The following is a 19,986-nucleotide window of genomic DNA, read 5'->3' as shown; positions in this document are numbered from 1 at the left end:
GTACTTTTATTGAAAAATTGCAGATTAACGTGTTCTCTATTTCCACGGGCCAGATTAAGCTGGTATGTTTGACACCCCCGATCATGCAATTTTTAATATATTACAAGGGTTACCTTTTAAAATGATTTGTATCGTATCAAATTTCTTCGACCACCATTAGTGGTCTTTTCTTTATTTTAAATGTCTATCCAATATGTAGTTTTAAATTGTAAAGTGTTGTACCATTAATCTAGATGCATGTACTTTGCAAGTATGTATTCAATAAAATAAGTATAAAACGATTTTTAAAACCCGTTTTGTCCTTTTTAATATGTATTTATTTATTCATTTATTTATTTATTTATTTTATTTATCTGGTTTGATTGTTTTTTTGTCAATGACGACTCCACGCCGCTAAGAGGCGCTAACAGGACTGACTAATGTGGCAACAACAACGACAGGCGACGTTAAATTAATAAAAAGTGACATAAGAAAAATAACAGTTCATTTTTTTACATTTTAGCGACGACGAGTAAAGATTTCGTAATCACAACATGTCAAATTAACCCTGGCAAAGCGCTGTTTTTGGCCAACGTTAGCTGCGCAATGCTCGGTTGCTAAGCTAACTAGCCCCTCTGCTAGTTTCCCGTACGCGTCAATGAATGGCGGAGGCAAGTGAAGGCATCAGTCAACAATGTACGATAGTAACCGATTTGGAAGAACAATGACGGCTTTTATCAGTAACATCGGCATACCTTAAGTGGCAGCATACTGTGCTCGGCGCGAGTCTCCTCGATTGGAAGTGCAGCATCGCGAAGAGATCATGTGTTACACAGGTAGACACACCGAGCTAGGTTAGCACCCGCAGCTAACGTCGCTACCCTGGAGTATTATTTTTTATTTACAAGAACTTGTATGTTTTGCCATCAAATGGTGGATAAAGTCGTCTACTCACCCCTATTGTGTATCTCCGCTGTGAGAAGAGGTGTGATGGCGTTTTGGACTGACACTGCCCTCTGTCCTCTGTAGGAGAGGCGACAAAGCGACACAAATCCAAGATTTTTGCACAACTCAAAGCTAGAGTAACGTTCAAAATATCTCAATTTCATCCCTTATCCTAAACGTCATTGACGTTATTTACACCAAGGAAGATGGTGGAAGAAGTTCCACGCGACGATGAACATTTGGATCCATTTATGGCCTGGTGAAAGCAACTTGGAAATATTTACTGTATCACAATTATTAGACTCCTCGCGGGCTGGGGGGGAAACATCCAAACATGTCTACTACAGTCGGTGAGTTTGTGCCTCCTCCCGAATGTCCAGTTTTTGAGCCAAGTTGGGAAGATTTCTCGGACCCCCTTGGATTTATCAACAAAATCCGACCCATCGCGGAGAAAACTGGCATCTGCAAGATCAGACCTCCTGAGGTAAACTTAAAAACATCCACGTAACAACACAGAAACATGACCAATTTGCGATATTTTCTATCACGTGATTTTTTTTCTCCCTTGTCGGCCTGTTTTATTTTGTAATTTATTTATTTTAAGAAATGTACGACCACTTCCCATCACTCCAATTAGAGGTCACACAAAGCTTTTATTGTGTGCTCCACCACTCAAAACGCCTTAATTTTATGTTAAATGTCAATCTTATATTAATAAACCCTACAAAAAATCTCATCGATGGAAAATAGTTACAAATACAACTCACATTTTATGCATTCAGGAAGCTACTTTACGTTAGCTACGTCAACTCGACGTTGGGCCTCAGGTAGCCCAGTCACACCTCATTTTATTTTTTTGGAGCGTGTATAGGCCTAAAAGCAATCATTATATACTTTATCGATTTTCTTGAAATGGATTGATGGTATTATTATTGTTTTTGTACGAAAGCGGACCTTTAATAAAACCAAAACAAAAAGTGGTCAGGTCCTGGACAGACCACAACCTACATCGAAGTCACCATTTCCTTACGTCGTGTGCTGCTGGTTCGGAAGTGTATACTATAAACTCTTATTACATCGTGATTAATCTTCTTATTTTAGTTTATGCGTCAAGTCATTTTCATTTTTTTCCTTTTCTACAAGGACTGGCAGCCTCCGTTTGCATGTGATGTACGTCATTTCCGGTTCACTCCTCGAGTACAAAGATTGAATGAACTTGAGGTAAGTTTCTTATTATGACAAAGGCGTTAAGTTGGATGTTTCTCTAGCTTTTATAGGACTTTTTTTCAAGGGCAGGTAGATTAGTGGCGTAAAATGGAATTGCGTCATAAAAGAAGATTCATTTATTTTATTAATATACATTTTGGGTGTATAACTTAGTTCGTTTTAGGACTGGACAATACATTGAATTAATTCATCATCATTTACAAAACCGAATCGTTGAATATTTGCTAAATCGTGAAATCAAATCTGGATTATTAAAAGATGTTCTTACGTTCTCTTACAATCAAATGTTTTTTGTGAGTTGTAATTTTGCACAAGTGGTAGAATGCTGGGTGCCTGGTTTACAAGACTTGTTTACAAATTACAATAGCCTACAAACTACTTGCACAAACTATGAATGTTAAAACTGATCTAGAAACAGTATACGTTACTGGTGTCTGAACGTTTTCCACATGAATTATTTTTGAATGAATGAAACCTTTTAAATGTTTTTGGGGTTTGTTAGATTAAAATCATAATCGGCCTGAATGACTGCCAAATTTGAGATTTTATTTTTTTGGCCAGATTGTCCAGCCCAAATTCATTTAATAAATACAAAGGGATTTTTTTTGTATTGAATACTAAAATGAATGGAGAGAGTGTATCAATAGTCCATTGCAGATCACAATTTTTTTATTTTGTGTATTTATAGCAGCATTTGATGTTTAAATAAGTGTTCCCAATAAATTCACTGTAATTGAGGTTTTGTCCTCTTATGTATTTGAATGTTTGAGGAAAATAAAGATGTTGGGAATGGGTGTGTGGTTTAGTGCTGTGCTGTGCTTCACTTCAAATTTTCTCTTCTCCAGGCACTCACTCGGGTGAAGCTCAACTTCCTGGATCAGATCGCAAAGTTCTGGGAGCTGCAAGGATCCAAGATTCGCTTCCCACACGTGGAGCGTAAGGTCCTGGACCTGTATCAACTCAGCAAGGTAAACCTGGAGTCCATTTCATGGTATTTGTGTCAAATTAAACATCATTTTTTTGCACATGTTCAGGTTGTGTCATCTGAAGGCGGCTTTGTGACTGTGTGTAAAGAGAAAAGGTGGTCCAAAGTGAGCAGCCGAATGGGCTTCCCGCCTGGGAAAGGGACTGGCTCACTCCTGCGATCACACTATGAAAGGATCCTTTACCCCTATGAGCTCTTCCAGTCGGGAGCCACTTTGACTGTAAGGCACATCCATAAATCTTCTTCTTTTTTTTTTTAAGTTTTATTTTTCAGCCGTTTGTATTGACATTCTCACATCTTGCCCTCCGTTAGGGCACCCAGCAACTGTACGAAGAGGGGGATGACTGCGAGGAAGTTGATGAGGGAGTTGGCGAGGAGGCAGTTGAGGAGGATGACCAAGAGGAAGATGAGGACAAAGACGGAGAGGTTGACACAGCGCAGGTGAAAGAGCGTCCTCGGGCCGAAAGACGCTCCAGGCGACTTAAATCAGAGGTGTGGATCGAGAAGGATTACTTGTTAAAGCTGCATTTCGTACTATACTGAATCATGTAACTTATTTCAAGTTAGCTGTTTTGAATACTATTATTTCAAATGGTGAACTGCCTCTCATGCCTTGGCTATTTGTATACATATGACATTAACTCTTTTATTGCTACACGTTATCAAAGATAAAAGTTAGTGTTTTTGATTCCACAACGCATTGACCAGGCAGTGCTACACTTAGACGTTGCACTGCGGAAAAAATAAAAAAACTTAGTTGACGTCATTTAACGTTTATGGCAGCATACGTCCTGATTTTACTAATGGTTATTAAACGTTTTTGGCGGTCAAAGAGTTAAAATAGTCGTAAAATATATGTAACAAATTAAGACATACACGTATTTAAACAGCTTCTCCTTGTTAGAGAGCGACAATGTTAAAACATTTGACAGTTGGACATATGCATTCGACGTTTAGAGAAGGTCAAATTAAGTTCACCTGTAAAGGTTGTACTGTAGTGCGAGTAAGGTTCATTTGGAAATTTCACCCGGAAGCCAAGTAGCCCTCATTTTTATGCGTAATGCATAGTATCTCTGATTTTTGAGAATGAACCGTCACTTTTTGCTGTTATCTCTTTAGAGGGAAAACAAAGAGCCGAAAGGCCTCAAATTCTTTGGCACCAGTCCCAAGATGGTGGACTTAGAAATTGTGTCGGCAGGTAAGAAACATATGGATCGTCCCGCATTTTTATTTCCCCCGCGAAATGCGATCATCAGCCGAAAACTGTTTCCCGCCACGTTAGACGACGGCTACAACAAGAAGCATCGTCACCTCAGAGCTCAAGCCTTCGCGATCAAAATGAGGCCGCGCAAGGAGACGCTGGAGGTCAACTTTGTGAGTGTCGAACTGCAGCTTCGTGACATCTGATTGCTTTCCTAACTTCATGTAACGCTCTCCCAGATCGACCTGTACTTCTGCCTGATGTGCGGACGTGGCGATGAGGAGGACCGCCTGCTTTTGTGTGACGGCTGCGATGACAGCTACCACACGTTCTGCCTGATTCCACCTCTGCATGACGTGCCCAAAGGTGACTGGCGCTGCCCCAAGTGTGTCGCAGAGGTAAACCTCGCACAACCACCAAGATCGATTGTGTTTTTTATTATTATTATTATTATTTTTCCTCACCCCCTTCTGGATTGGTTTCATTTTTTTTCCCCTTCTTCTTCTTCTATGCAGGAGTGCAGTAAGCCCAGAGAGGCGTTTGGCTTTGAGCAGGCCGTAAGGGAATACACACTCCAGACCTTCGGAGAAATGGCCGACCAGTTCAAGTCGGACTATTTCAACATGCCAGTCCATGTATGTAAAGTATTGCGGAATGCTTTTTAGATATAATCTTATTGCAATTTTTTGTCATATTACATTAAGAGATGTAACATAATGGCAATATCATGATATCGCGATATTAAAATTGCCACAATATTGTTATCATGTCACGACAATAAAAGCAGCACATCTGTTAAAAAAGGTGAGGTTGTATTCCATTTGTGCAGTGCTACCACCCTGTGGTGGTTAGTTTATTAATGCATTTTAATTTTAATTAGGAATGTATTTTTGTCACTGCACTGCTTATCACTCTTATAAAGTAGTCATGCCAACATTTGTCAACATCCCTGTCCTAAAAAATAAATCATATTACATCGGGTTGGGTGATATGGCCAGAAAATACAATCTCGACTTCTTTTTTTTTTACTTTTTTTTTCTTTTCTTTTTTCTTTTTTTTTCTTTCAGTCATTCAGGATGACTACTATTTTAATCTAATAAACCTAACAAATGTTAAATTTAATGGTTTTATTTATTAAAAAATAATTCCTGTAGAAAATGTTCAGACAACAATAATGTATACTGATTCTAAATCTGTTTTAACATAAACTTAACATTCATAGTCTGTGCTTAATTGCCACAATTAAGTAGTTTGTAGCTATTGTAATGTGAAAGAATGAAATGTAAACACGTTAAGCTCTTCGAACGTATCTAGACACTGTAAATTCATACAAAAATAAAAAGTAAACTAAGTTTTGAAATATACATTTTGCAATGGATGTTTTGTCTGTCAAAAAGCACATACTGTATATATTATTTCATTTCAAAGATGGTGCCCACCGAGCTGGTGGAGAAGGAGTTCTGGCGTCTGGTAAGCAGCATTGAGGAGGACGTCATCGTGGAGTACGGAGCCGACATCAGCTCTAAGGACGTGGGCAGCGGATTCCCTGTCAGAGATGGAAAGAGGAGGCTACTGGGAGATGAAGAAGTGAGATGGCTGATCTGCAAAAAATTACTCATTGCAGTGATTAATAGCAATTTTCTTTAACTAATCCTGTTAGGAGTACGCCAACTCTGGCTGGAATCTGAACAACATGCCGGTGCTGGAGCAGTCAGTCCTCACTCACATCAATGTGGACATCTCGGGCATGAAGGTGCCCTGGCTCTATGTGGGCATGTGTTTCTCTTCCTTCTGCTGGCACATCGAGGACCACTGGAGTTACTCCATTAATTTCCTCCATTGGTGAGATTGGTGAATTTGCCACTGTCACTTGTTGCAAAAAGTTTCAACTTCTCCGTTTGTCTTCAAACATCAGGGGAGAGCCGAAGACCTGGTATGGAGTGCCGGCGTCCGCAGCGGAGCAGCTGGAGGCGGTGATGAAAAAATTAGCTCCAGAGCTGTTTCAGTCGCAGCCGGACCTCCTCCATCAGCTGGTTACCATCATGAACCCCAACATCCTCATGGAGCACGGTGTGCCTGTATGTGGCCCAGACTTCACACCTGATCATTCTCATTAGAGTTAGGGATGTAACGATATCTAAACGACACGATACGATATCACGGTATGAAGCTCGCGATATGATAATTATCACGATATTGTGGGGAGTTTGACGATATTTAAAAAAGGTCACAATATTGTCAGAAAAATGAGCTCATACTTAAAAAAAAGCATAATCTTGTGCTTTTGTACATAACAGCAATGTTATTATTATTTTTATGTTATTATTATTATGTTATGTTGTTAATGCACGCACACATTGAGCTTCTCCACATATTGACTTGTTTCACAATCTTACAATATTACGTTGCCCTTCATCTGACACTTAGTGTAGGTTTTAAACATAGAAGGGCCAAAACATCCCTAATGAAAATTAAATTGCACTAAAAAAAAACTAGCCACCAGAGGGTGTTAGAACTGCACAAATGGAAATCAACCTGACTCTTTTTGAACAGATGTGTTGCATTTAAATATCATGAATATGATGACGACGATATTGTGGCAGTTTTAATATCACGATATCGCGCATATTGTTACACCCCTAATTAGAGTTGCACAAAGGTGGTACATTCGTCATCAATATGGAAAGTTAATCTGGGGAATTTTAGAAAGGAATCATATTCAACTTTAAATATATATATATATATAAGTATATTTTAAAAATAGCTTTTATTTTTCAGCAAACATCAGTGTAAAATAATAGAATGATAAAGCAGGACATATGAACAGAATATGTTTGTTCGTAGAATTTTAGAAAAGTTTTGATTTTATGGAATAATTGCGTCTTTCATTGAAACAGAAAAACGTGAATGTAAAGTAAAATATTACTCACCTCAATGCATTAAGGAATGAATACTCATTGACTTTCTTCCCTCCCAGAATAAATGCATATTTGACAGGGTTATGTAATAAAATGCTGATTTATTCACATTAATTCCCACGGAAAGTTGACACGTTTGACAATCCTTCTTTGTAGGTATACAGGACCAATCAGTGCGCAGGGGAGTTTGTGGTCACCTTTCCACGAGCCTACCACAGTGGTTTCAACCAGGGCTACAATTTTGCAGAGGCTGTTAACTTTTGCACCGCCGACTGGGTAAGGCTTCCTCCATTCATAACAATTTTGAATAAGATCTGGATGAATGAGTGGCATCTCAATTTGAATTTGGTTACCGTTTGGTCCTTCCCAGTTACCCATGGGCCGTCAGTGCGTGGCTCACTACCGGCGCCTACACCGCTATTGCGTCTTCTCACACGACGAGCTGCTGTGCAAGATGGCCGCTGATCCGGACAGCCTGGACGTGGAGTTGGCTGCGGCCGTTGTCAAGGAGATGGGGGAAGTGATGGATGAGGAGACTAAACTCAGAAAGGCAATCCAAGAAATGGTAAGTAATGTAACTTTTAAATATAAATGGAAATAAATCCGTTTTTATTTTCACTTTTTGTCATTTATTTATTTATTTTGTAATTTATTTATTTATTTAGTCATTTATTTATTTAGTCATTTATTTATTTTGAATTTTGGCAGTTTTGGGCCGTACTGCCAAGTCGAAATGTTATTCAAATGAGGGGGCGGTTTAAGCATGTCTTGTGTTGGACTATGCCGTTGCAAACTGCCTGTCATTGGTCGAGTGAACAGCTCGCCGAACAAGGAAGTCTCGCCGGCAGCCGGCTTGCAATGGAGAGCTGCAGCAATCGACGACGATCTTGTCCGCTGTCCGCTCTCTCGTCTCTAACAACTCAAGTCGCAAGTTGTGGTGACAGTGGACACGAGCTCTCCATTGCAAGCCGGCTGTCGGCGAGACTTCCTTGTTCGGCGAGCTGCTCACTGGACCAATGACAGGCACTTTGCAACTGTGGAGTCCAACCTAAGACACGCTTAGGACCGCCCCCTCATTTGAATAACATTTCGACTTGGCAGTACGGCCCCAAAACTGCCAAAATTCAAAATAAATAAATGACTAAATAAATAAATACATTACTAAATCAATAAATGACTAAAAGTGAAAATAAAAACAGATTTATTTCCATTTAAATTAAATTTTTTAGACATAATTTTCAAATTATATATTTTTTATATTTATTTTTATTTTCACTTTTATTCATTTATTTACTTCAAATTTTGGCAATTTTGGTCTTCCATACAATCGAGAAGGGGATAACTGTATTCCCATTTTTCTGACTTGTTCGCCGTTGCCTGTAGGGGGTGCTGTCCTCTGAGCAGGAAGTTTTTGAGCTGGTCCCCGATGATGAGCGCCAGTGCTACAAGTGCAAGACCACCTGCTTCCTGTCTGCGCTCACCTGCTCTTGTTCTCCTGATCGTCTGGTTTGTCTCCACCATGCAGCAGATCTCTGCGACTGCCCTCTCAGTAACAAGTGCCTCAGGTAAGCGCTTCCTCATTTTTTTTGTGCTGCTTTTCTGGCTTTCGGCAAAGCAGAGGTAATGTTTTCATTGTTCAGGTATCGCTACGATCTGGAGGAGTTTCCAGCCATGCTTTACGGTGTGAAGAATCGTGCGCAGTCATACGACACTTGGGCAAAGAGGATCAACGAGGCCTTGGCTGCAGACCAGAAGAACAAGAAAGGTTTCAAACCATCTTCTACCTGTGTGATTGGCAGCCATTGTGTGTGGGAATCCAAATTCACTAAATTTGTAAACCTAGTGGTCGATTTGTGAGTAAATTGAGACAAAATCATTACTTGCCCAAATACATGTGTAGTTGTTGTGACCTTTTAGTTTGGTGGTGTGCTGTGAGATTTATTTATTTTTTAATCCAAAGTTGGTTTTGGAAAGTGTACTTCGTAATCTGCATATTTAACTCATTAAATCCCAGCCATTTTCACATTTCGCAATCCCGTTCGCTCCCGGCTGTTTTACTGAATTTTGACTGATTTTGCAAGGCCCACAGAATATTGTGTTCTATGGCTATAAAGCATGGAACCTATCAAAAGAAAGATTTAAGTCTCTTCTTTTATCAGGAAAAAAAAAGTATGTTTCTATCTGTTACGGTTTTGCAGCAATTAGCATTAGAAGAGAGCAAAGTTTCATCAATTTTCACAAATCTATTTAAAATTGTAAGTAATTTAGGGTTTTTCCGAGAGGGCCCTGGCTGATCTCCTTTGCTCTGCTGCCACCTGCTGCAGTTGAGAGGCTGCATCAAAGCCTTCTGTATACTTTAGCATTAAAAAAAACAAAAACCCAAAAAACGTATAAATACGTCTTTGGGACACTTAAAACATTAAAAAAAAAACTTATTTACACGTTATTGGGAGCAAATGAGTTAATTGCCCGGTCTCTCTCTCACAGATCTCATTGAGCTCAAGGTTTTGCTGGAGGATGCAGAGGACAGGAAGTACCCGGAGAATTCTCTGTTCCGCCGCCTCCGAGAAATGGTCAAAGAGGCCGAGACGTGCTCCTCTGTAGCTCAGATGTTGCTCAGCCGCAAGCAGAGACACAGGTACGACGACGTCTTTGCACAAAAGCCAGGCAATTGTACATCTACAATATTTTTCTACCCAACCACAGCAGCCGCCTGCGTTCTGAGAGCAGTCGGACCCGCAGCAAGTTGACTGTGGATGAGCTCAAAGCCTTTGTGGAGCAACTTTATAGGCTGCCCTGCATCATCAGCCAGGCCAAACAAGTCAAGGTCCGTCCCTCACCAAGATTGTCTTTTGATCAAGTCACAGAAAAGAAATTGGAGCTATGCGATCGATTGTGTGTTCACCTCACTCACGCTGACAGGAGTTACTGGAGAATGTGGAAGACTTCCACGAGCGAGCCCAGATGGCGCTGGCGGATGAGCTGCCGGATTCCTCCAAGCTGCAGGCCCTTCTGGACCTCGGTAGCGGCCTGGATGTGGAGCTACCTGAGCTTCCTCGCCTCAAACAGGAGCTCCAGCAGGCCCGTTGGCTGGATGAGGTTGGCTTCCAAATACTAACAGTTGTTCTCAAACTGGGGTTCCCAGAGGGTCTGCAGGCCTCAACTTGGGCGTCCACAAAATAAGTTATTCTATGCTGAGCCTGACAAATGTATTTCTTATAGTCAGCAATTATATATATAAACAATAAATATTAGGGGTGTGAATTGCCTAGTACCTGACGATTCGATTCGTATCACGATTCACAGGTCACGATTCGATTCGATACCGATTAATCCCGATACAAATTGATAAGTCGATTGTTGCAATTTTTTTAAATTCAAATTTAGAAAATACCAATCAGTAAACTTATACAGTATAAGATTTGGATGAAAATGTATTATGTATTTATCTGAAACAGTCTGAAACAGTTTATCAGTCTTATACAGATAGTAATGTGTTTCATGTTAGAACAGCATTGAAATAAAATATTATGGCTTAATGTTCATTAATATAACATTTTTCCATGCTTACGGTGTGAACCCTAACCCGAAGTAAGACATTTTGTTGAATATTTTTCCATTAAAAATGGAAGATTAAAAATCGCTTCAGCCACCTATTGAATCGATTCAAGAATTGCGCGATGCAATATCGCGATATATTGCTGAATCGATTTTTTTTTTAACACCGCTAATAAATATAATATAGTTATGGATACATTGATGTTACAATTTTATATCCCTAATCAGGATAAGTAGCATAGAAAATGTATGGTAATGGTTATTGTATATTTTTTATTGATGAATCGTGTATCAAACAGAAATTGAGATATGAATTCCCATATGGGGCTGACCTAATGCCTGTTTTAGCAGTAAATAAATTTGCTGTTTTTTTTTTTAACAAATAGCTAATAAGTTGTAAATATAGTGACTTTGTAAACTAGCCGTCATTAAGGTAAATGGTGCACGTCAGCTAGAAACTGTGGAAGCATATTGAATTTAATTCATTTGAAATTGTTTCAACTTGCTTTCTGAAACGTCATGAATATTTTGGTTGAAATATTGAAGAAAAAAAAAACATTTCAATGGCATTTAGGGGAGCACATGTTAAATTAGCGTTAAGATTGTGATGGGTCCTTGGGAGAAAATAAAAGGCACTGGACCTGAAAGGTCATTGAAATATCATAGTTGTAAGGATGTGAAGTCTCCACGTGACAGCTGCTGTCTTTTCAAGGTGCGCATTACCTTGACGGAGCCTCACCGCGTCACCCTGGAGCTGATGAAGAGGCTCATTGATTCCGGGGTGGGCCTGGCTCCTCATCACGCCGTGGAGAAGGCGATGGCCGAGCTGCAGGAGATCCTCACTATCTCTGAAAAATGGGAGGACAAGGCCCGCGCTTGCTTACAGGCCAGGTATAGATTACTTATTGCGTACAGAGTGTTGCTGAAAAGTAGCGTGCCGAGTGACTCCTGCCTATTTGCCTTTCAAATAAAGACCTCGACACAGCATGGTGACATTGGAAAGTATCGTGCTGGAGGCCAGGAACATTCCAGCATACCTACCGAATATTTTGGCTCTACGAGAGGCTCTGCAAAAAGCTAAAGACTGGACTGCCAAGGTGGACGCTATTCAGGTACACAATATATTCTTGGTCTTGGTCTCTTTGACCACCAAAAATGTTGAATAACGATTCGTAAAATCACGTTATATGCCGCCATAAATGTTAACTACGTTTTTTGTTTTTTTTGTGCTACATCTAAATGCAGCGCTGCCTGGTTAATAGGTTGTGGAATCAAAAACACTAACTATGGCCAGCAGATGGCAGCATTGTATCTTTTCAATGGACTGCCGGTGTATGAAATTACAATGAAACATGATGAAATCTGATGAAATAGAACTTTTTCAAGGATGATATGAATGATCAATGCCTTTGTCATATTAAAGTTTTTTTGATAACGTGTGGCAGTAAAAGAGCTAAAAAATGTTGCTATGGCTCCGTCTGGTGGTGAATTGATGCAAAGGCAATAGCTGTCGACACCATTGTTTGAGAAGCTTTGGTGACGAAGACCTTTGTTTCCACACACAGAGTGGGAGTAGCTACGCTTACCTGGAGCAGCTGGAGAGCTTGCTGGCTCGGGGTCGTTCCATCCCGGTCCGTCTCGATCCGCTGGCCCAGGTGGAGTCTCAGGTGGCCTCGGCTAGAGCCTGGAGGGAGAGAACTGGCCGCACCTTTCTAAAAAAGAATTCAACATACACATTACTCCAGGTGAGATATCAGGTTAGCTGGGTGGGGGATAAAACCAATTAAAAATGTTCTATTTTGGAAAAGTTCCCTGCCATATCAATTGCTGCGTTGAAATGAAACTGAGTACCCCTTGTGATGATTCACATGGTCTTTCAAGGTCCTCAGTCCTCGCGTGGACATCGGCGTGTACAGCAACAGCAAGAGCAAGCGGAAACGAGTGAGGGAGCTCATGGAGAAGGAGCGAGGAGGCTTCGACCCCGACAACTTGAGCGACCTGGACGAGAGCCCGGAAGAGGCGCGAGACACTTCCACCGTCGTCGCCGCCTTCAAAGCCAAAGAGCAGAAAGAGGTGGAGGCCATCCACTCCCTGCGCGCCGCCAACCTGGCCAAGATGGCCATGGCCGACCGAATCGAGGAAGTCAAGTTCTGCCTGTGTCGGAAGACGGCTAGCGGCTTCATGCTGCAGTGCGAGCTGTGCAAGGATTGGTTCCACGGCGTGTGCGTGCCTCTGCCCAAGACGGGAACGCAGAAGAAGCTCGGCGCCGCTTGGCAGAGCAATAGCAAGGACTCCAAATTTCTGTGCCCGCTGTGTCAGCGGTCCAGGCGGCCCAGGTTGGAGACCATCCTGTCGCTGCTGGTGTCGCTGCAGAAGCTTCCGGTCAGACTACCAGAAGGAGAGGCCCTTCAATGTTTAACTGAGAGGGCAATGAGCTGGCAGGTATGCACTTGAAATCAAACCTTTTGTACCTCTCACATGGGAGACCTTTTCAAATCACTTATACATATAAGCCTAGATGCCATAGAAATTTTAAAAATCAATTTCGAGGAAAAAAAAAAAATTGTTATGAAAATAAATTGATTTTTTTTTTTATAGAAAAAAATCTATATTATGAGAGTTATCTATTTTTCAAGAAAAAAATGTAATGTTTACATGAACATGTTTTTTCATGAACAAAAGTCATAATCCTATGAGAATATTTTTTTCCAAGATAAAGTCCTAATATGATATTAAAGTCAGAATTTAATGATAGCAATGATATTTGAAGTAATTTTTACTTTTTATTCTGAAAAAGAAAATTTTCAAAATAAACCTTTTTGTTTTTTAATAACTTTGTACGTTATTCCTGTCAAGATACGGCTTTTGAAGAAAAACGTAGTGGAATGATAGATAATAATCATATCAGCTTGTAAGGTCAGGAAGGTTTTTTTTTTTTTTTTTTTAAATTGAGGCACCGGTCCCCGCATGCAGTTATATACTTTTTATTTATTTGTTTATTTTCGTTATGTTTGAATTTTACATGTTCAAATTTTAATTCATGCAATCTAGTCCTCTGTAAAATCTCCACAGTATATGTCTTGACTCTATTACGTAATGTTACCAACCTGAATGATTGGTCATTCTATCATATTATAAGATGGTAATGCAGTATAAGACCCAAACTCCAAGTGTGAACGTTTTAAAATGATACAACATAATTTTTTGCAACTGAATTTGTGGCTTCCTGCACGCTTCAGATGTAAATAACCATGAGTGAGGAAAAAGCTAATTGTCAAGGTTGCTTCCAGGATCGGGCACGTCGCGCTCTGGCCACGGAGGAACTGTCGTCCGCCCTGGCCAAGCTGTCCGTTTTGAGCCAGCGCATGGTGGAGCAAGCTGCACGGGAGAAGACGGAGAAAATCATCAACGCCGAGCTGCAGAAAGCTGCAGCCAACCCCGACTTGCAGGTAGGACGACTTCCAATATGTTAGGCATGACGGCTGAAATGCAATATAACCTGTTTTTGTTTATTTTTGTTTTGTTTTTGTTTAGTGGCAGTTGAGTCAAGTGATATCGAACATCCCTACTTTATAGGCAAAAAATGACAGCAGTTCCTTGATAGAAGCGATTGTATTGTTGTGTTTCAGGGTCACATCCAGACTTTCCAGCAGTCAGGCTTCAGCAGAGCCACATCACCGCGCCAGTCTGTGGACTATGACGACGAGGAGACTGACTCAGATGAGGACATCCGGGAGACGTATGGGTACGACATGAAGGTAAACGTGGCCATTCCGTCAAACAGTCCTTAGTTGTGCTCAAGTCTTCTTATCATTTTGTAATGTTGTCTTTCCAGGACCCAGGAGAAGTGAAGCCTTACCTCTTCTGCGATGACGAAATCCCCGTCAAGTCAGAAGAGGTGGTTAGTCACATGTGGCCATCTGCCACGCCCTCGTTTTGCGCCGAACACGCCTACTCGTCAGCTTCCAAGTCTGTTGTACAAAGTGAGGCTTCACTCCTTTCTATTAGTCCTTCTCAAACAACTGCTTAACTCTTTGACCGCCAAAAACGTTTAATAACAATTCGTAAAATCACGATATATGCCGCCATAAACGTTAAATGACATCAACTACGTTTTTTTTTTTAAATAATGGGCAGTGCAACATCTTAAGTGCAGCGCTGCCTGCTCAATAGGTTGTGGAATCAGAAACACTCACCAACTATGGCCAGCAGATGGCAGCATTGTATCTCTTTTCAATGGACTGCCGTGTATGAAATTACAATGAAACATGACGAAATCTGATGAAATAGAACTTTTCCAAAGATGATGTGAATTTTTTTTGGGATAACGTGTGGCAGTAAAAAGAGTTAAGTTACACTGACAGAAAGTATGAAAAAACAAAAAATGATATTCCAGATGTGGGAACGCCAAGAAAGCAACCCAGGAAGACTCCTCTGGTACCTCGCAGTCTGGAGCCGCCGGTGCTGGAGCTTTCTGCGCAAGCCAAGGCCCAATTGGAGGAGCTGATGATGTTAGGTGACCTGCTGGAGGTGTCTCTAGATGAGACCCAGCACATCTGGAGGATCCTGCAGGCCACACATCCTCCCTTGGAAGAGAGATTCTTACAAGTTATGGAGGTAGTCACACTTTTGTCCCTCTGTATCATGAATTTTAACCTATTGCATGGTGCTCACTACCATTTTTTTCCCACAGCCTGATGACAGTTCAACGGAGAAGTCTCTGAAAATGAAGATCAAGGATTCAGAGAAGAAGAGGAAACGGAAGTTGGAGCGAGCCGAGCACCACCACCACCACCACATGCTGATGTCCTCCGCCGCTGGGGCCAGGACGCTGGGCGGCGTGCGGCCGTCCAAGTCCAAGGAACTGAAAAGGGCCGGCCTGGAGCTGGGCCTCGGAGGCAAAGCTAAGAAGAAGAAGCTGAAACTGGGACTGGATAAGAACCGGGAGATGAAGCAGCTGGCCAAACGTTTAGCCAAGGAGGAGAAGGAGAGGAAGCGGAAGGAGAAAGCGGCCGCCAAGGCAGAGGCCATCCGAGAGGGGCTGGAGAAGAGGAAGGAGAAGAAGATTCTCGACATCCCCTCCAAGTACGAGTGGTCTGGTGCCGAAGACTCCAACGACGAGAACGCCGTTTGCGCCGCCAAAAATTGCCAAAGGCCGTGTAAAGACAAGGTGAGGACTTTGTTCACAACACGGATGACAAAAGAAAAACTGATAGACAAATGCATGGATTATATGTTAACAGAAGTCAGGTGTGAGGTTAGCAATATTTTACATCATGTTTCTACTTAACTGTAGGACTTTTACTGTATTTCCTGTATTTACCATAAAACTACACATGACACGCATGAGATTGAGTGCTTATGCTATACAACCAGTGGTGGGCCAATTTTTGTGACAGATTAGCCAGGTTAGTCAAGATGAGGTTTGAAGGAAAAACAACTTTGAATTTATATGTCACGTATAACATATGTCATAACAGTTAATTTGAACAATTATTCAGTCTCATTTAAAAATACATAATAATTAAGTTAAATTGCTGTCTAATTTAAAAAAATAAGCTTAACTCATTCACTCCCAGCCATTTTCACAGAAGCAATCCCGTTCGCTATGTTACTGGATTTTGACTGATTTTGCAAGGCCCACAGAATATTGTGTTCTATTGCTATAAAAGCATGGGACCTATCAAAAGAAAGATTAAAGTCTTCTTTCATCAGGAAAAAAAAGTATGTTTCTATCTGTTTCCGTTTTGCAGCAATTAGCGTTAGAAGAGAGCTTAAATTTCATCAGTTTTCACAAATCTATTTAAAATTGTAAGTAATTGAGCTTTTTTTCTAGATGGCCCTGGTTGATCTCCTTTGCTTTGCTGCCACCTTCTGGCCGTTTGTGTAATAACTACCATTTCTGCAACCGTTCTTTGCAGTTGAGAGGCTGCATCAAAGCCTTCTGTATGCTCTAGCATTTAAAAAAAACCCCAAAAAGAAACGTATAAATACGTCTTTGGGACACTTAGAACATTTAAAAAAAACGTATTTACACGTTATTGGGAGCAAATGAGTTAAATGTATATTGTATTTACAATAAATTAAAAATAAGTGATTCATAATGAATGGATAAATACTTGAACCAATTTTCAAAAAAATAGCTTAATGAATGCCGTGTTCATCCTGTCATGATGAGGACCGGATCCCATTTTGGGTCCCACCGACACGTTTACGTTGTTTGGAGAGTTTGCTTGGAGTTAATCACAAACGTGATCATCATGGAACTTTATTGTATTATCAACAGCTGATAACAGCACGAGAACACCTTAAAGAGACTTACACATAACATATTAACAGGCCGAGTTGGGGTGGACCGGTTAACAAATGGCCAGTCTGCAGCGGCCAATCAGGGCTGTGGAATTTGGTAGGCTCGTCACATAGCTGGAATTTTATTGGCACGTCTTGCTTGTGACAATGCTGCACTGTGTCAGTATTCAAACTGGTGTCCCTAGATTCGTGCAAGCTTTAAGATGGAACCCAATGAAAACAACGGCAGCCCCAGAATGGAAACTTTCCGTTATACATGCCAATTCATATTGCACACATTTGTCCGGCCAATTTATTTTTATTTCTTTTTTTGCTCGACATAGTATGACAAGATTACTTACAATAAAGACATCATCTAATAATTGGAAATGTCCTGTATTTTCCGCACTATAAGGCGCACCTTCAATGAATGACATATTTTAAAACTTTTTCCGTATATAAGGCGCTACAGTAGAAGCTGGGGTTACTTTATGCATCCATTAGATGGTGCTGCGCTCCAGGGAATGTGAACAAAACAGTCAGATAGGTCAGTCAAACTTTATTAATAGATTACAAACCAGCTTTCTGACAACTCCATTCACTCCCAAAATGAATAAACAGCTGTTTTATTATTTTCTCTGAGGTAAAGTATTAGTATTAGCTAGCGATCCAAGATGGCGGGATCTTCTGCGCATGCACGTCACCGATCGTGCAGGGTCACCGATAGCGTCTTGACAGCGACACCTGTTGCGGCTCAATATTGATCCATATATAAGGCGCACTGGATTATAAGGCGCATGATCAGCTTTTGAAAAAATTGAAGGCTTTTAGTGCGCCTTATAGTGCGGAAAATACGGTAATCAGTTGTATTCATTTTGACATGATGACGTGATTGTTTCCTTTTGGTGTTGAAGGTGGACTGGGTGCAGTGCGACGGCGGCTGCGACGAGTGGTTCCACCAAGTGTGCGTGGGGGTCTCGTGCGAAATGGCGGAGAACGAAGACTACATCTGCGTGGACTGCTCCCTGAAGGCCGTGGAGGCCGGGCGGGGCGGGGGCGGGGGCGTGGCTGAGGCGGCCGAGGAAAGCGTGGTGGTGATGGCGACGACGACGAGCCTGCTGGCGACCGCCGCCGCCGCCGTGCATCTCAACACAGAGGAGGAGCCTCACCAGAACAGTTAGCACGATGTCACTGTCAGCCCCCCCCTCCCTCAAAAGGACTTGAAACGCCGAGTGCAGGATGGCTATAGACCCTTCATGAAGTCGCTTCCATGTCGAAGCCTATTTCATCAACTTCCTGTATCATAAACCTCAACATGCAAATATTTGACAGCCTTTTGAAGCGAAGCAGAGTTTTCGCTTGAGAAACATCCAGCAGCTGCTTCCCTGATCTCCCACACTCCGATAACCAATCACCAAACACACTTAAACAAACGCTTCCTCCTGTGCGGCCCTCCACACGTGTCTGTCGGACTTCGGGAAAAATAAATGCTTGTAACGTAGTTCAATTATTTATAATGTATATAGCTTGAAAGCAATTAAAATAATGGGTTGTGGCTTTTTTTTTGTTTTCTCACCTTTGAATAAACTATTCCTAGTCAAACAGTTGATGTTTCCAGATGCGCTTGCCTTTTTTTTTTTCCACCTGAATCATCATCGTGTCATTCATTCTAGGTTGGCTTATCTATTTGGTCTTTTGCAGAAAGGAATGTGGTGGGGAAGAAGGAGGGGCTACTTGTAACTAACCCCTGGCTACATTCTGGCGCTAACTCGCCTCAACCGCTTTTGTCGTCTTCATCTGAGTGAGCGAGCAGCACATGACTGCTCTTTCATCACGATTACGTCTTATTTTGTGTCTTGTGTGACCACAAGAGAATGAAAATATTCTATCAAAGTCACATATTATTCAAACTTAGTGTTGTTATATACATTAAACACACACACACATATATATATATATATATATATATATAAAATGTCAGGTTTATTTCTTTATCATGTCAAAGTGCAATCCACATTTTTCCATAGCATTGTCACATATAAAGTTGAGGCGACTTGTTTGCATTATTGTTGTCATCTGATTTATCATTTATTAGTTTAGGTTTACACTACACTTGTTTGTAGGGGTGTTAAAAAAAAATTGATTCGGCGATATATCGCGATACTACATCGCGCGATTCTCGAATCGATTCAATAAGGGCAGAATCGGGTTTTTTTTTTTTTTTTTTTTTTTTTTGGATTCACACCTTGAGCATGGAAGAATGTTATATGAACGGAACATTAAGCCTTAATATTTTATTTTAATGCTGTTCAAACATGAAACAGATTACAACCTCTATAAGACTGAAATTTCAGATAAATAAATAATACATTTTCATATAAATCTTACACTCTACAAGCTTACTGATTAGTATTTTCTAAATTTGAATGAAAAAAAATCGCAACAATCGACTTTTAAATTCGTATCGGGATTAATCGGTATCGAATCGAATCGTGACCTGTGAATCGTGATACGAATCGAATCGTCAGGTACGAGGCAATTCACACCCCTACTTGTTTGATAGAATTGTGTCACGTTATCAAGAACACTTAAAAAGCTGCAAGTCAGAGTTTCTAATAAATTAACTCTTAAGTACGTTTTTGTCCATGGTTCCTTTCCCTTTATTTTAGCAAAAGCCAAAACTTTAAATGATTGTTTATTGTAATACAGATTAATCTATTTCTTGTGTTAGAAAAAAATACCTTTGAAGAACTCGGGGGGCGCGTATTAAATTGCAATACTGAGGGAAAAAAATGCTGTTATTTTTCAAAATCCTTCATTCATTATATAACGCTGGCCTTAGAAAGATGAACAAAGATATATGAAATCATTTTTGGACAAATGAA

At 40.7% G+C, this 19,986-nt stretch overlaps 1 protein-coding gene across 1 annotated transcript; it reads left to right on the top strand.

Annotated features, from left to right (window-relative positions):
• Positions 1–412: 412 nt before the first annotated feature.
• Positions 413–18,705, top strand: kdm5a (lysine demethylase 5A). The gene is made up of 29 exons (XM_077500061.1): positions 413–1,408; positions 2,068–2,145; positions 2,997–3,119; positions 3,186–3,356; positions 3,449–3,628; positions 4,256–4,334; positions 4,419–4,510; positions 4,577–4,735; positions 4,853–4,972; positions 5,766–5,924; positions 5,998–6,179; positions 6,253–6,415; positions 7,412–7,531; positions 7,626–7,820; positions 8,639–8,820; positions 8,896–9,020; positions 9,743–9,893; positions 9,962–10,082; positions 10,178–10,354; positions 11,526–11,704; positions 11,787–11,925; positions 12,379–12,558; positions 12,695–13,255; positions 14,104–14,262; positions 14,443–14,571; positions 14,649–14,796; positions 15,210–15,430; positions 15,507–15,983; positions 18,016–18,705. Exons 1-29 carry the CDS (start codon positions 1,259–1,261, stop codon positions 18,280–18,282), a joined length of 5,187 nt encoding a protein of 1,728 aa, XP_077356187.1. The 5' UTR covers positions 413–1,258; the 3' UTR covers positions 18,283–18,705.
• Positions 18,706–19,986: the final 1,281 nt, after the last annotated feature.

Source organism: Festucalex cinctus, chromosome 16 (genome assembly GCF_051991245.1).
Source record: "Festucalex cinctus isolate MCC-2025b chromosome 16, RoL_Fcin_1.0, whole genome shotgun sequence".
NCBI lineage: Eukaryota > Metazoa > Chordata > Actinopteri > Syngnathiformes > Syngnathidae > Festucalex > Festucalex cinctus.
Note: the sequence above shows the minus strand (reverse complement) of the source record. Positions and strands in the feature narration are given on the sequence as shown.

Bases quoted from the DNA above. Each gene is read 5' to 3' on its own strand.
- kdm5a (XM_077500061.1), top strand. From the start codon at position 1,259: ATGTCTACTACAGTCGGTGAGTTTGTGCCTCCTCCCGAATGTCCAGTT. The intron at 12,559-12,694 runs GTGAGATATCAG...TGGTCTTTCAAG, and splicing joins CAACATACACATTACTCCAG to GTCCTCAGTCCTCGCGTGGA. The intron at 14,797-15,209 runs GTGAGGCTTCAC...ATGATATTCCAG, and splicing joins TTCCAAGTCTGTTGTACAAA to ATGTGGGAACGCCAAGAAAG.